The sequence below is a fragment of the Falco peregrinus genome, chromosome 1 (genome assembly GCF_023634155.1).
Source record: "Falco peregrinus isolate bFalPer1 chromosome 1, bFalPer1.pri, whole genome shotgun sequence".
Classification (NCBI taxonomy): Eukaryota; Metazoa; Chordata; class Aves; order Falconiformes; family Falconidae; genus Falco; species Falco peregrinus.
Genome location: NC_073721.1, coordinates 95,282,629 through 95,299,900, shown reverse-complemented (window position 1 = coordinate 95,299,900; position 17,272 = coordinate 95,282,629). Strand labels below are relative to the sequence as shown.

Here is a 17,272-nt window from a genome sequence, read left to right as displayed (position 1 = left end):
CCTAAGCATAATTGCTTTTTTGTTTCTCATTGGGCTAGTCCCAACAATTTTAACTATCTAAATATACTTCAGTTTGACTTTTTGCCCTGTTTTTCCTTTGGACTGGCAATCACTTTGTTATATGCAATACACTGAGTGGAAAGGGAGGGAAGTTAGGTTTGTATGAGCATCCACTGAAGTCCCCAGGCAATCCGTATTCCTTACTCCTGTTGGGGAGGAACTGCAAGAGTCTTACAGCACTTTTCCAGAAAACTCTACGCATTCAGACTAAGCACTCACATGCTAGAACTACCACATTCTCAATGCTCATTCCTAAGAGAAAAGATGAAGGAAAGAGTAAGGGAACTCTGATGGCAAATTTTGTGCTGGGCCGGCTGTTACTCATTAGTGCTGTGAGCATACCTTGTCTGGATTTGTTTCCTCCTCAAGCAGCCTCTTTCATTTCAGATCCCATATAATTCTGAATTGAGCTTCCCACTCCAAGACAAACTCACCAGTGTTGACCCCTTCAGTTGTTAAGATTTGATATACAGTGTGTAGGTGGAAGAGGGGAGGAGTCCATCTGTAGCTGAAATACAATTTGCATGCATTTTACGCAAATACAGGAAAAAAGTTACAAAGAACTGAATTTTAAACAGAATTTGTCCACTCCAGCCTACATTCTTTTTGCAGCACAAGAACTCACTTTACGACCATCACTGTTGAAGCCTGGTACGTGTGAAAGTGCTTTCCCCAACCATACCAACCATCTAACCAAAATGAGAAGTGGTCAGCTCACTGTGAGGTACCCAAACCAGTCTCAACTGAAAAAACCACAAGTATACCTCAGCACAGCTTTACTTTGAAGTATTATTCAAACTTTTATTTTCAGAAAGACTCAGCACAAATGGTGTGTTAGCTATAGTGTTATGACAATCATGTTTCCATGGAAATAGCTGCAGTTTTGCTTCATTGCTAAACAGCAAGATACAGTGTTAAAAAAAAATAAATACACAAACACAGGAATCCAAAGCTGGTGATTATTTTTTACTTGAAGACTCTCAGAAACATCGAAAAAGAAAAGTACTGTTACAGGTAATTAATTCTTCTGGAATGAAACTGGCTGGACATGCTTGGTCAAGGTGGTAATACGGAAAGACTGTCTGACTTTTACAAAATTGATACTCAAGCATCATCAATACACACAAAAGACAGGCTCTTATACACATTTGTTACATTGCAATCTTCGCTCAGCCTCAGTAAACATCTTTGGAATACAGACTATTTTTTTAAATTATTTAAAAAAAATATGAAGAAACTTAAATATTCACAGGACAAAACCATAACGTTATTAAAAATACAAACAGTAAGATTTACAGAGATCTGCAAACACAGTCTGCCTATGGATAATCAAAACAGAAGTTAACACTAATCACAAGCATAGGTCTGCCACAGAGGCTGGATTCCAGAAACACCACTAAGAGGCAGTTTTGAAATTTGGTTACTTGCCTAAGGCAGGGAGGCAGTAAGAAAAGGTAGGTGTGCAGAAGGCAAAGGCAAGGTAAATTAGTGCTAGAAGTTCTTGTTAAACCAGGAGTCTAGAAATACAGCAAGAAAAAAAAAAGAGGTGGTTTGTTCTGTTAAAAGTTAGCCAAAAGTTATCAGTATATACTTTCTATATTGCACAAACAGTTTTAAAGTAACTGAAAAAGTAGAAACCCCTGCATGTATAACAGCTACATTTAAATATATTCCCAGGAGTCAGCCCGTATAATTCCACTTTTAAAACAATTCAACACTCTTCCCCTAACAACACAGGAACAAAGGAAAGCATACAGCATTCCTGCATCCCGTCTTCTCAAGCCCTCTCAAAACTAATGAAACACACCATTTATCAGAGACTGTGCTACTAGTTCTCTTCAGCATATCACAGATTTATTGCTTTATTTTACTAGTGACAAAGGCTAAAATCTAAGCTTCTAGAGAATTTAAGGCAATCCCATAAGCCCAACACCTTTAAGGGCATTTATGGCACACAGTGGTCTTCATTCAAACACCAGGAAAAGTTTGGTATTTAAAAATGACAGGAGCACTCAGATTTTAATTACAAGGACCCTTTCAAGCATCAGTTATATCTCCCTAACACTTAACCCAGCACTGAAGTCCTAAGTCGTTCCAGGGCACCAATGTCCAGGAATAGAAAAAAGAAGTTGTCAAAGGAGGAAGTTCCAGAACATCTTACAGAACAACTCATTCCTACTCACCTAAGAACTTGTTGGAAGATTCACTTGGGTAGTTGGATAGCTGAATCGCTTTTTTCCATACGCAACGTGGAGGATGAGTTATGATCTATCAGATATACTTCAAATGCCACTTACAAAGAAGCATTCAAGACTGACAAAAACCATGGTGTATTCCTGACAGCTTTACAAGCAGATTCACCTGCGAGAGCTCCAATTATTGTTTTTTCCAATATATCTTTCATATCCCACAGAGTTCATTACGAACTCCTTGTCTGATGCTCTGTCCTCTTAATGATCACTAGGAGAGCCTGGCTTTAGAGTGAGGCTGCATGAAAATATCAAGAGGTTTTCTAGGTTTGTGGTCTTAATTACTCACGACCAAGTTTACTATCGACACAGATTTATCAACTGCCAGTCCTGCAAACCCACTCAGATCAACATCAAAAAAAAAAAGCCAACTAAAACATAAAAACAAACAAAACCCCAAACTGAAACCAAAAAAAAAAAAAGCAAAACCAGGCTTGTCAAAACACCTATGTGTGCTCAATATTAGGCCAGTTCTTCCCTCACAAATAATTTGGAAATTCACTGAAAGAATATGGAAAATTCTTTACAAGCGATGCAAGGTAACACTTGGTCCAATGCGCATGTGCATTCTTTTTATTTCTATACAGAGTAAAAACAAATACCATACAGAAAACAGCAGACTACAGTTTTTTTTAAAGAAAGAATCAGGGTATTTTGTTTCAAGAGGGTTTAGCAAAAATAGAAAAGATTACTTTCTGCAAAAGAAATTCAGAAGCAGTTACTTCAACTTCAGACCAGATACAGCCCGACTGAATTTGCAGTAAAATTTGATTGAGCAGAAATCACTGATGATTTACTGCCACTCAGCAGGATGAATGAACAGGTTTTGCACTCAGCAGAGAACCCTAGATGTAAACTATTCCTACCTGAATCAGAGTCACTGAGACAAACAAGACTTCATGGTGCTATTTGTAATTTCTCTAGAGAAGAATTACTTAGCCAAGAAACTCACATATTTTTCTACAGCCTTTTCTAAAAGAAGTCTATGTAAATAGTAGGTTTCTGGTCAGCCAGAGGATCCACGTTACACAAAGTGCTGGTGGTAATTTCCATCTGGGAGGATGGCAGAGACAAGCTCTCTAGTTTTTGTTCAGAACACAACCTCTGTTCCTCTGAATGAAGACAGCGACTTTAACCTCTTTGGAAGAAAGATTGGAGGGGTTTATAGCACTCATTGTCACAGCAGAAAGCAGGTTTTGTCACATGAAAAGCCTGGAACATGTCCCGTAACTGAAGGAACTTTTCCCCTCAGCATTTCTTCAGAGTACAATTAGATAAATTTATACTGAGAAACCTTTCTGAATACTTTAACAGCAAACAGGTTAGTGCATTTTCCTTGCTAATGTTCCCTAATGCAACAAGTACACTGCTTTACACTCTGTTAAAAAAAATAAATCCCTATAGAACAAGTCATTCAAGAAGCCACACAAATTACTTCTTGGCACTTCTCTGCACAGACAGGAGAAGTTTCAGCCATTAGCAACAGCATATTTTAGTTTTGAATATCTGATGCCAAAGATGCTTTTTTCCCCCCCCAAAATTTGTGAAACACATCAGTATTACCATGACAGGAGTCATTCTTCCCTTCAAGCTGAAGGATTTGATATTTATTTCCTTTTGAGTTGGTGACTCAAACACTAATCCTGCATGCAAATAAAACTAAGATTTAGCCATTGTAGCAGCAGTGTTCACTGGGCGCTGCCTAACAGCATTCGGTGATGAGGTGGACTCCTCTTTACCCTCCGTTTCACCATCTGAGATATCTTCCTCATCTGCTTCTTGCTCTTCATCCAGCTTTTTTGGCAGCTGAGCTGACTCTGGAGCTAGCTTTCCTTAAGGCGAATGGAAAATGTGCATACACAAATACCATTACCATGTGAAATACACTTTTTTTAACACCACAGGCTAGCACAGAATTTTATTTAATTTAATCCAGGTAGCACTTTCCAGTGTCAGTCACTTAAGATGACATCTTATGTAGAATTGTTGCTAGCGTGAATTTACCCACAAGTATTAACAGATTACAGACTACCTAGACAGAGTAATATAAAACTTCCTCCAGCTTTGAAAAAAATGAGTCAGGTTACTACAAACCATAAACCAGCATTCAGATCTTCTTCCATTACTTTTTAAGACCACCTTGAAAAATTCCAGAGACTAACCCCAAACTGAACCACTTACCATCCACAGAAACACAAATTCATTTTTAATCCTCACTTTGGTCCTAAAAACCCCCAGCTTAACAACACTGAGAGCTCCACTGAAAACTTTTACCTCCCTTCACATATGGAATTTCCTATCTTGCAGGTATGAAAATGCTGTAAAAACATTTTTTTTCCTCTCCTAAAAAAATTTGTTTAAGAATAGTTTAGCTTTAGCTAAATAGAAAATGCAAGCCCACTATAAACCCTAAGGGCAAACAGCTGCAGGTAAAGCAAAGTATCAATCACAAGTGTAAGATTCTACATTAAATCTCATGTCCTGCAGACACAAGTTACAGACCGATATCTATTATATAATGTTTACCAAACAGCTTCACTGAATTAAAAGTATACAGTGGGCTTACCTGAATCAGAGTACTGTGGGGGTCTGCGCCTTTTGGATGGACAGATGCAGTCTGATAAGAACACCATCATCTGAAACCAAAGACAGATAAGTTTAAATCTCCAAACACCCTGCGTATCAGAATCAAAGAATCATTTAGGTTGGAAAAGGCCGTTCAGATCATCAAGTCCAGCCATCAACCCAGCACTGCCAAGCCCACCATTAAACCCTGTTCCTAAGCACATCTTTCAAATACCTCAGGGATGGCACCTCCACCACCTCTGTGGACAGCCTTTCCAGTGCTTGACAACCCTTTTGGTGAAGACATTTTTCATAATATCCAGTCAAAACCTGCCCTGGCACAACTTGAGGCTGTTGCCTCTTGTCCTGTCGCTTGTTACCTGGGAGAAGAGACTGACCCCCACCTATCTACAACCTCCTTTCAGGTAGTTGTAGGGCACGATGGAGTCTCCCTTTAAGCCTCCTTTTCTCCAGGTTAAACAACTCCAGTTCCCTCAGCCAGTTCTCATTAGACTTGTGTTCTAGAAGCTTCCAGCACCTCAACATCCCTTTTATAGTGAGGGGCCCAAAACTGAACCCAGGATTCAAGGCACGGTCTCACCAGTGCCGAGTGCAGGGGGATGATCACTGCCCCGGCCCTACTGGCCACACAGTTTCTGACACAAGCCAGGACACTGTTGGCCTCCTTGGCCACCTGGGCACGGTGCTGGCTCATGTTCAGCCAGCTGTCAACCAGCACCCGCAGGCCCTTTCCCGCTGGGCAGCTTCCCAGCCACTCTGCCCCAGGCCTGTAGCGTTGCATGGGGCTGGTGTGACCCAAGTGCAGGGCCTTCTTGAGCCTCACAACTGGCCTTAGCTCATCGATCCACCCCGTCCAGATTCCTCTACAGAGCCTCCTGCCCTCAAGTAGATCAACAGTCCCGCCCAACTTGGTATCATCTGCAAACTTACTGAGGGTGCACCCAACCTCCTCGTCCAGATCATTGATAAAGTCATTCAACAGGACTGGTCCCAGCACTGAGCCCTGGGGGACACCACTTGGGACCAGCTGCCAACTGAATTTAACTCCATTCACCACAACTCTCTGGGCTCAGCCATCAGCCAGGTTTTTAAATTCGCTTTATCAGCAAAGAGTGCAGCCCTCCAAGCCACGAGCAGCCAGTTGCTCCAGGAGAATGCTGTGGGAAACAGCTTCAACACCTTTGCTAATGTCCAGGTAGACAACATCCACAGCCTTTCCCTCACCCACTGAGTGAGTCACCTTGCCACAGAATGAGATCAGGTCAGTCAAGCAGGATGTGCCTTTCACAAAGCCATACTGACTGCGCCTGATCACCTGGCTGTCCTGTACATGCTGCTGCGTGATGGCACTCAGGATGATCTGCTCCATAATCTTCCTTGGCAACAAGGTCAGGCCGACAGGCCTGTAGTTCCCTAGATCCTCCTTACAGCCCTTCCTGAAGATGGGCGATATATCTGCTAACTTCCAGTCAACCAGGACCTCCCTGGTTATCCAGAACTGCTGACAAATGATGGGAAGTGGCTCAGTGAGCACTTCCACCAGCTCCTTCAGTACCCTGGGGGGAAACCACCCAGTGCCACAGATTGTGTGTGTCTAAGTGGTGTAGCAAGTCATCGACCATTTCCCCTTGGATTATGAGGCCTTCACTCTGCTCCCCGTCCCGGTCTTCCAGCTCAGGGTGTTGGGTACCCCAAGAATAACTCATCTTACTATCAAAGACTGAAGCAGAGGAGGAATTAGTGTAATACACAGTAGTCACAAGCCAATCCATTTCAAGTGTTTCACTTACAAGTCCCAGTATTACTCCTGAGAATACAACTGTCAACGCAATAACAGCATATGAGCCCCAGACCGGTATTCCAACATTTTCTGTTAAATAGCCACGGCAGTGCTGGAATAAAAGACAAGAGAATCATTTCAAGAATAGCTGAATATCATGTCTGTTAAAAAATAAAGTAGAGATCTAAGCACATACCCTGATCCACATGGACAACTGAAACAAAGCTGACATACTGCTCATCCTGAAACAAAGCAGAAAAAAGTAATTGAAAACATCTTTAAGCTGCTCACAAACCTGTATCTTCCGATCTGCCTGGCTGGTCATTACTTAGTCCCATGTTGAACAACTTTCTGCTCACAGCTGGTTTTCCTTCTAACTACTCTGATTTTTACCTTCTTTTTTTGTCTTGTATGCCAATAAACACTCATTTCCCATAAGGCACCTTTGGTAACAACATCAGCTTGTACAATGTTCCACATATGGACAACTATGAATTCACAAACTTCCTTGACTTGGATCTGCTAACATATGAATTTAGTTGCTTTTGCTTCTGTTCTAAGTTACATTTGGATCAACAGGCTATCAGAAACCAGCTGGAGCTCTATTCAAGATATTAAGAATTGAGCATCTACGGATTTTATTGAAATAAAATTCATAAACTGAACGCTGCTATAAGCACAGTACAGTTAGCACAGAAGTGTTTTAGCCATCATTGCTCCGACAGAAGAAAAACCACAAACAACTGGGTTCATTTGCCACAACCAATGGTGTCCCCAACATGCTTTATCCCTCACAGTTCATGAAGTACTCTGAAACCACCACACAGCACGTGCAGCAACAACTAAAAGCACTTCAAAGGCACAGAAGTAGAAAAAATTCTTTTTCTTGAGCAGGTTTCTTCTCAAACTACAGTCTCCCCACTTCACTTGTCCTTCAGTGAAGGAACATTCACCCTTCCACTCTGCTTTTAACTTTGCTACAGATGTGTCTTCTTAAACGGCCAGCCCATATCTTAAACTACATTGCTGTATTATTTTCCAGGTTTTCTTGCTGATCTCCTAGAACTTAGCTGGGCAAAACACACATCTGCTGTATAAACAAAAGAAGAACTTCAAGTGTAAGTTACCTCCAAGAGTTCAGTAAAACAATACAGCCTATAACTATTTAAAGCCTTAAAGTAAACCTTCCTCAGGACATCTCTGCTATGCTAGCACACACAACCCTCCCACAGCTGTTGCAGGAGGCATGACCACCCACCATCATGTTCACATACTTCTCACCAGCACAGAGCTGCTGCACGAGCGGCTCATCATCAAGGAGGTAGCACCAGGTGTGGCACACCTAAGGACCTGTACCAACATGTCCTGAAAGTGGGCATGTTTGACAACAAGTTACCATAAAAACCCTACCAAAAACTCACAGGAAAGAGGAAGGACCAAACCATGATGAAACTGGTTCAATAGATTTCCATTCCTGGTCACTGATGAAATTTACGAAATCAGCTACAGTTCTTGCACCCTGGTATCTCCTGAACTCCCCATCTTTACAGCTGTAAACCAAAAAAAGTCCTTTATTTTAGACAATGCAAGCATGCAACATTTGCTTCCACTCAACATCTTCCCTCCCATTACCTCACCTTTTTTTTTTTAAAGTTTTACTTTGCTTTAGATGATATTAGCTCTAAAACATTTTCCAAAAAATATTGTCTACAAGTATTTCTAGAATCTTGACTCCATGTGTATATTGGCTAGCTTTAGGCTGCAATTCCATAAAAAGATAGTGATCTTCCTAATGCACTTGCCACACAAATGCACTGCAATCAACCTGTGGAGAAAAGATTGCAAAATAGAAACACCCATGAAAAAATAGAATAAATAAGGCCCGAAGGGAAAAGAAAAAGAATCAACTGGCAGTACTGTAAGGTCACAGCAGGTAAGACAGTGGTTGTCTCAGGGTAAAGTAACTCACACTCTTTAAGAGCATGGTAAATCTCATTCATGTGCTCCCAAGAAAAGGAAAAAAAATATTTCCCCTCTCCTCCAAAAAATCCTGCTGCATTGCATACTTACTGATAGATGGTAGGAAGAGCTGTTATGATAAATCGTCCACTTAATCCTGCAAGAAAACAGTTATCTTCAGAACAGTAGACCACTCTTATGTAAGAAAAAGTAAAAATGCTATTATACACCAAAATAAAAACAGCTGCTACCCCAGGTATCAAACTCTGTGATCAAGCTCAAACATATGTATATCTAAGTACTGCACATAGTCTAAAAAAGAAAGGTCTCTGGACAAAAGGTGAGAAAGTTTCTCCGGGGGGGGGGGGGGGGGGGGGGGAGGGGGGCGGAGATGCCTGGAGATAACTATTCTACTTGACTATTTTGGCTGCAGCTGTTTAGAGAGAGATGCTCTCCTCTTCCCACATGATCCGCAACCTCCAGTGCTTGCAGAAGATAATCCCAAGTGAGGCACATTTCAAAAGTCATGGTGACTTTGGAGAAAAGTATTAGCATGGAGAAGGTAATTTTTTACATATCCCACAATCACGTGAGGGCAATTCAGAGCAGTGAGTTTCAGCTGCAGGATACCAGACTTCTCACTCTCACCCCTTTTACCAACAAACAGAGGCACTACCACAGGGAAGGCAGAAACCACATTTTCACTCTGTATGGTGCTTTAAGAGTAAAGCAAAAAGCCTCCTTGAAACCCTCTGAATCACTCTCTAGAGGAATCCTCTTGTCCCCTGTACCTATTAAGAAAGACCTGAGCGTTTAGTTCACACAGACCAATCTGCCTTCGGCAGAGTTCCATGGAAGATCTTCGTTACTTCCTACTAATCCCGCTTGTTTCCTAGAAGCACGTACACTGGCAGGGAAGGTTTGCCCCGAGCGCTCTGCAGCCCAAAGCCCCGGGGAGGGCGCCGGGAGCGCCCAGCCCGCCCCCGCCACAGGCTCTCACCCGGCTGCTCCGTGACATCCACTTTGGCAACGTTCACTTCCCGGTCCTCGCCCCACCCGGCGAACTTCTCCCACTCGGGCTGCAGGCTCTGGCAGGCGGGGCACCAAGGGGCGTAGCTGAGGGGCAGCACAAGCCTGTCACTGAACTGCACCGCTCGGGCCCCCGCGGCCTCAGAGCGGGCCGCTGAGACCCCCACCCCGCGGGCCCAGCAGCCCGAGCGACCCCCGAGCGACTCACAACGCCACCATCCACTCGCCCTGCAGCAGCTCCCGCCACGTGCCGTCCGACAGCTCCTTCACTGGGCCCTGCTTCCCCAGCGCGGCCGAGCCGCCCGCCAGCGCCAGGCACAGCCAAGCGCACAGCCGAGCGCGCAGCCGCCCGGCGGCCACCATCTTGCCGCGCCGCCCGCCCCTGCCTTCCGGGGGCGGCACACACTGGCGCCTGCGCACTCGCGCCTCCGGGACAAGCGCATGCGCGTAACGGGGGGCGTGTCTAAGCTCGCTTGTTGTGGGCGGGCCCAAAGGGAGAGCCCAGGGGGCGCGGCAGCCTATTGAGAGTGGACCTGTAGGGGCTCGCGGACGCTGCCCCGGCCAATGGGGGGCGCCGGTTCTCCCGCCTCCGACTCTAGCCGGCACCGCCCCCCCGCCGCGGTCCTCACTGGAGGTGTGGGACGGGCGGCAGCCGGGACAGGCTTGGTGACGCCTTGCTGTGGCAAGCCCTGCTCCCGGCGTTGTGGACAGTCATTGCTTCCCCCCTGCTGCTGTATGTGGGATGCCATTTCCCCAGGGAGCCCAGCCCCCCACAGCTGGACAGCAAGGGGGCCTGCACAGGCTGCTTGCTCTCTGTGCCCAATGCACGCTTCTGCTGCTGCCTCTCCATTTCTGACAACTGTAACAAAGCAAAGAGATGCAGAATGACCAAGCTATCCAAACTCACTTATGTCTCATGACCGCTCCAGAGCAACTGGTAACAATGTAGACAAGGGTCTGAATACGCAGCTAAGGAAAATCTTCAAAACTCCCAATATAAAAGATGTGCAACAAAATTATCCAGAGAGATAAACATCTTTATGCATCCTCGCCACACTGAATTGCAGAGCTAGAGACAGATACAGGCATTTCAGACATTAGATAGTGAAGACTCAGTTTAGGACCCTCTGTGTAAGGCAGGCATTTGGAGTGGGATTTATTTGTCCTTTCTTGCACTGACACTTAAAAAAACACCTGCATTTTGGAATTCTGAAAGTTCTGCTTTTTGCACCCAGATGACAAACAGCTGCAAGGTACAAAATAAGCCACAGTAAATACTACAGCTGTGTTATTCCCCTGTGCCCCGTTCCCAGCCTGGAGAATGGGAGAGAGCCCTGAGCACTTGGGGCAGATGGCAGGCCACCATGAGGGGAGGAAACTGCTATATGAGGTCACAGGGAGGACAGATTCCCCTCACTCCAACCCCTGCTTCTCTCTGCCACAGCTTTAGTTACTTCTGGCAGAAAGTAACTTAGTACTTGAGTACTTAATCCTCAAGCAAAAGTCAGGAAAAAGGTCACCAGTAATGAGCAGACAAATCCCACATCATTTCACTGCAATCTGTCAGCACCTTGAGCTTTTCAGTGGAAGGAACCTCTTTTTTTTCCCCATATGCACATACTTTCTCGACCACAGTTTTCTCCAGCTCTTTGTCAGGAGTGGCTGTGATAATGCCACCTTGCCTTTTCCGCCTGGATCATTTCCTTCCCTGCATCTTTCAAAGGGGCCTTTGCTATAATTTCATAGCCCACAGCTTCAGCCCTTGGCAGGTGGGGAGAGCTGGACTGCAGCAGCCATTAGACCAGTGCAGGAAAAAGAATAAATCAGCCTTTGGGGTTCGGGTTTTTTGGTTTTGGTTTTTTTTTTTCTTTTAGATTTTGGCAACTTTTCTGCAGTACAATGTGTATGTTCATTTCTGTAGAAGAACACTTCAGGGATTAATAAGCACTTGATGAAGCTTGTTATTCACTGATTCAGTAATAAATCACTGCTTACAGCACTCTCCCTGCTCACTGCCCTTCCATTTTAGTCATAATTTTTTAAATTTGTTATTGATAATCCAAGAATTTCTCCGTTCTGCACCAGTGATGAGATGCGAAGAACTCCCTTCGGTTAATGGTTGGACTCAATGATCTTAAAGATCTTTGCCAACTTAGGTGATTCTGTTCTTCAAGGTAGCAGTATACATCCTGATAATTTAAGATGCATTGAAGAATAAGTGCATAAACAAATGTGTCCCAAGTGGAGCAGAGGTTGGGTGGCTACCAAGCAACATGGCTCTGATCTACATCCTGGAGAGAATGGATAGAAACATGTTCCCACCTTTTATTCATGGTGAATGAGAGGGTAACTGAATGTCCCTTCCTTCAGCACATCCAAACAGATGACTGCATGGAGGATGAATTTGATTTAATTCATGTGCAGGTTAATAAAAGAAAAAAATGTGACGGCATACAGGCAACAACAGAAGAAATTGCAACACAGCCTTTAGACGATACCACAGCAGAACTCTTCTGGGACTGAGTCCCACATGGAAGAGCACCTATGGAACTGTGAGGCAGGAAAAGCGATTTTGCCATTTAATGGTCCTAGGCTCAAGGAGAAAGGAGCTAATAGGCATTCACTGTAAATAAAGAGTAGCTTCAAAGGCACACCAAACTCCCTAAGGAAACAGCTTGGAAGACCCTGAAAAGTATGACTTTATGCAGCATTTGCTTGGTTCCAGTAAAAATTTTAAGGGTAATTACTGTTGTGAATTTTTTTATCTCTGTTATTATTACATTAACATTGCCTTGTTTCTTTGTAAGTTTTTGAGGCATTTGAGAACAAGAAAGCCTTGACCACATCTTTTATGCATTCTTCATCTCAGCCCTCCCAAGCTGACTGGAGAAATGTCTGCCTCATTGCCCAAGGATCAAGAATAAAGAAATTTAACAACAAAGCAAACATTGGATGGCCCTGAGCGATATTAAAAAATAAACACATCATCCAACACTACCTCCTTTCCCTTCCTCTGTGCCTGCTCTATTACGGTGACACCAGATTTGCAAAAAAAAAAAAAAAAATGTTGCTTTATGACTTACTTTCAGAAATGTGCAGTGTGGAGGGACAGCACAGGTTTAATCCAGTAGTCACTGTCGCAGCACAAAAAAACTAGTAGGCTGCAACAAGGCTTTTACCATCACATACCAGGTTAACTTCAATAAGTAGTTGTCACACCTTGCCCCAGCACAGCCACCAATCCCCCACAAGGTTTCAACAGTTCATCTACTGTCTGTGCTGTTCCTTCATCCTCTTCAGGCCACTCCACCCGCTTCTTGCCTCTGCTGCATCCTTCTCCTTGTCTCTGCTACCTCCAGGGCACTCTCTCTCCTCCCTCTGTTTCTTCCATGTCTCTCTTCAGTGGCTGCTCCTCTTCCATACGGTCCCTAGAGCTGTTTCACTACTTAGCAAGAGCCAGGACAGCTGCATGTTATCCACACCAGCCAACCCACCACCCCTGAAGCAAGCCCACAGCTGTATATTAATAATGTTAATTAACCTGCCTTCATTCCTTTATAATTCCTCTACAAGTCACCACAGCCCAATCCTCTTCTTCCCCTCAGGCTCTCTTGGAGGTGTGATACTCTTCCATGGGAGCAATACCAGATACTTTTACGTTTGTGAGGCTGTGGAGCCCTGTGATTCTGGTCTTGACCAACTTGAGTAACTTGTCTCTAAGACCATCCTGGCACTGCCCTTCTCTGCTTAGTCCTGAATCTAAACAGGGATCCTTGGGTATGGCTCTTTCCTTGCACAGTTGGCCAGAGTTAAATTGTAGGCCAACACACGCTAACGAAGTTTTACTACAGGTCCTTAACCTTTTCTCTTATTGCAGAGTTTGTCCATGCTTTCTTGCATACAGAAGCGAGGAAAAATGCCTGGGCCTGCCTGCCAGAGGTGCTATGCTCGTGTTAAAATTCAGTGATGGTGTTTGCAGGAAGGAGGAGGTTTGTCTGCTGAGATCTGTGCTGAGAGCACAGTGTATCCTGCCTTTACAACAAACGTCGGCCTCCAATTGCACCATCACTTAAAGGGGAAAGTAGGATCACTAGTGAGAACTCTCCTGAGCCTCGGGGACCACTATCAGACTGCCCACAGCCTTCCTTTCAGCAAACCCTGATATCCACATCCTCTGAGAAGGCCCCAAGCAAAACACTGTCTCCTCTAGTGGAACGAAGTTCTGCTGGTGGAGGTCAGGAGGTGCAAATGCCTGTTTGCAAAACTGACCCTACAGTGCAGAGCAGGGACTTTCTGTCCTCGTGGGCTGAGCTCCACCCTGCTGAGTTGATTTGTTCACTGGTTAGTGAGTTTTTTTCATGTTCTTTTTCAGCACTGCCACGCAGTGGTAGAGTTGAGGCTGCTTCTAAATGGGGAAGAGAGTGAAGGAAGAAAATCCTCCTCAGTTAGAAATGAACTGTATTTCCTGCTAGGGGCACCCTGATGTCTTTCAAGCTGTTAACATAGAGGGTTTTTTCCTTGTTCAAGTACTTCTGGCTTTAGGCTGTTTTTCTAAGGAGCTGAGGTAGAGGGGATTTTGTGGTCAGTCTACAGTCCTTTGTGCCAACACAACCACAGTACACAAGCTCACATTTTGACCAAGGCTGGCATTACAAAAATATCGTCTGTATGTTTCATTAAAAGAGTTGTTCAGTTACTGAGTACTGCTGATGCACAGAAAGAGGCTGAAGCATAAACCCAGGTTATTGCTTAACAAAGGGAAAAGGAATTATGAGTATCTTAACCACAGGGAAAGCTACAGTCGGCAAGATCACTTCTCAGACAAGGGGACATTCAGCTTGAGGCACTGAGCCCAGGAAACAAGGCTGATACGTTCTCCTGCCCACAGAGTTGTTTGGTTTTGATACAGGATGAAAGATGATAAAGTAAAAAATGCCTGTGTAATCAAGAAATCATCCTTTTCTGGATGACATCTCTGCCTCACAAAATCAGAACCCACAGGTAGGAGTGGGAGTAGAAAGACTCTGCTTCCTTTGGGTTTTGTTTTCTTTTGAGCTGAAAATGAAAAAAAGACTAAAAAGCTTGAATGTCTTAACATTTTCCCCAAAGTTAAAGCCATAGAAATGAAATTTTCATAATTCAACTCATTCTGTAAGTGGTCAAAATCATTTAAAAAAACTACACGCAAATTCACCCACTCTTTTGCTTTTTTTGCAGAATGTTAGTTCATCTATATTTGAAATGTGAACAAATTGAGCCCACTCTATTTTTAAGTATTTTCTCCTTTTTTTTCCTTTTTTTAAGTACCCTTATATGTCCTGACAATGAGTTGAACACTAAACCAGATGAATGAGCAGTAGGAGCACAGAGGCTGTCTGCCCAGGGCTGACCTTTTGAAGGACCACTTGAAGATGTCAGTGTGCTGGGCAGGTAAGTATTTCAAAACACGGACCAAGGTCTGCAGCAAGCATCCCTGGATGAGGTATGAGCATCAGAGCCCTGGCCTCATTTACAGAGCCTGTATTTATGAAATGCCAAGAGATGATGCAGAAAGCTTTCTTGCATATAATCATACGAGGCAGGAGACATGAAGTCATTGTTCTAAAGCCCAAGGTGAAATCAGGCTGACCCTGGAAGTCCCAGGCAGGCCTACGGGTGCATTTTGTAGTGCTGTAGGAAGAAAAACTGCCTGCCTACTTTATTTGACTGTTTGCAGCTTCATCCTTTTGGGAAAGCTAGCATTTAGAATTCCACTCAGAAGAGTTTTCTGGGCTTCAGTGTCAGAAGAATTAAAGTCAAGAGCTAATTACCTTGCTGTAGCTCTGGATTTCATTCCAGGAAGACAATCCATGCATCAATGCTTCCTCCTACAGAGGAGAGATACCCTCTGTATCAAGGGTATTAATTCAACTTTACCTGCCTAAACTGAAGCCTACAGAGGGTGCCACTGCCTTCCCAGAAGCAAGACTGGGCTTGGTGCCTGTTAGCATGGCTTTCATGCTGTACACATTTGGGGGAGGATTAGCAGACAACTCCCCTCCACAGGGGACTGTGCTTGGAGAACCCCCATTGGAAAGCACATTCCTATCCAACAGCCTCGGCCTTCTGCTCCCCAGTACCTGAGCTGCCTCAGCACAGAAGCCCCTGTGTTAGGGGCTCAGGTTCTTGAGAGCTTCAGCGTGAGCAAAGAGTTTCACAGTCTCAGCTTTTGCCGTTATGCAATCCATGCCTGACTGCAGTTTGTGTTGGCTGGTGAAAATGCTATGTGCAGCAAGGTTTGCTCCTTCTCACTTTGGAAAACTGCTTGGAAGACCTCAGAGTTGCAACAGCCCTTCTCACAACCACTATCCATCAGCCTTTCCCCTATGTGCTAAGAAACTCCAGTAGCTGCAAATTATTCAGTAATTAAGTGTCTCTCTAGGGTCATAATTGTAAATCTGGCCTCTCCCAGTCACTGTTTGCTCATTAGGTAGCACTTTTCTCAATGCAAAAACAAATACTCTTCTTTACATTTGATTGGATTGCAAAATTGCTTTAAACTCTGTGGAGATGATTAGGAAAAGTGTGGTTTTGCGCAATAGTTACCATAGGAACTAAAGTGGAGAGATCTTTATAAACCAAAAGTCAAACAGATTGTGTTTCAGACAATTAGTATTGTCTCTCATGTTTATTCATTTGCTTTACCTCTTTTGTGCCAATATTCTGAAATAATTTTTATCTCTTTTTCCATATCAAATGCTGTGTCAAAGAGATTCTGCTCCCTTGAAGATTCACCCCTCCTTCTCTTGCAAGGCCACCCTGCAGCCCTGGTGAGCTTCATCTTCCTCTTTGCTTTGCCTCTTTGGTCTGGGGACATCCAGGTGGGATTTGGTTTGGGATCGTGACACACGTGTGGGGAGAAGCGTCAAAGTTCCTGTCCTGTCAGTGGAGCCCAGAGAGCTCCCGCAGACCAGGGCGCACTGGCAGGTGAGCTGAGCTGCTCTCATTGCTTCTCCTGCGCAAACCCCTCTGTTGTCTTTTCTAACACTCTGGATTCCTCAAACTGCATTTCTTCTAGTTCTGTGTTTGACACTTCAGGGAAGAGCAGCTGATAAACTGACCGAGTGCCAGTAGCTGTCCCTCTGCTCTCCAAACCCTCCTCTTACTCCAGCAACCTGACCCCTTCCCATCTCTCGATTTCTTTCTCCCCTGCCCTCAGCTTTTTCCCCAGCATCTTGCCATCCTTTGGCTCTTCCCTCACAGCACAGTCTATCACATCTTAAAAATAGTTAGCGTTATGCCAGAGAACAGTTTCCCACTCCAGCAGTTTCCATTTGCCTTTCTCCACATTCCAGACGTCAAGAGGACTTCACTATACTCAGCTGCCACCACACTAACGGCATCACCTTTTGCTCTGCCACTGTTGCCTTTGTGCTGCCATCCCCTGCATTCATGTGGGCTTTCTGGGGCAAGGTTTTGTCCTGCATTAGTACAGCGTTTCTCAGAGCAGAGTTTTGTTGTGAGCACACCTTCAAGGAAGAATAAATAAGAAAGGAATGTCCTTATTTCCCCCCCAGACTTCTGCCTGATACCGCATACAGGAGGAATTCCCCTACCAAAGGAATTCAAT

At 44.3% G+C, this 17,272-nt stretch overlaps 1 protein-coding gene across 1 annotated transcript; it reads right to left on the bottom strand.

Annotated features, from left to right (window-relative positions):
• Window positions 1-1,005: 1,005 nt before the first annotated feature.
• TMX1 (thioredoxin related transmembrane protein 1) lies at window positions 1,006-10,070 on the bottom strand. The gene is made up of 8 exons (XM_055803660.1): window positions 9,872-10,070; window positions 9,635-9,750; window positions 8,746-8,791; window positions 8,097-8,225; window positions 6,872-6,917; window positions 6,686-6,787; window positions 4,876-4,945; window positions 1,006-4,141 (listed from the first exon to the last, which is right to left on the bottom strand). Exons 1-8 carry the CDS (start codon window positions 10,024-10,026, stop codon window positions 3,969-3,971), a joined length of 837 nt encoding a protein of 278 aa, XP_055659635.1. The 5' UTR covers window positions 10,027-10,070; the 3' UTR covers window positions 1,006-3,968.
• Window positions 10,071-17,272: the final 7,202 nt, after the last annotated feature.

Coding starts and splice junctions, on each gene's coding strand:
- TMX1 (XM_055803660.1), bottom strand. CDS start 10,026: ATGGTGGCCGCCGGGCGGCTGCGCGCTCGGCTGTGCGCTTGGCTGTGC. Junction 8,792..9,634: donor GGATGTCACGGAGCAGCCGG/GTGAGAGCCTGT, acceptor GTTTTCTTGCAG/GATTAAGTGGACGATTTATC. Junction 4,142..4,875: donor CCCACAGTACTCTGATTCAG/GTAAGCCCACTG, acceptor ATTCGCCTTAAG/GAAAGCTAGCTCCAGAGTCA.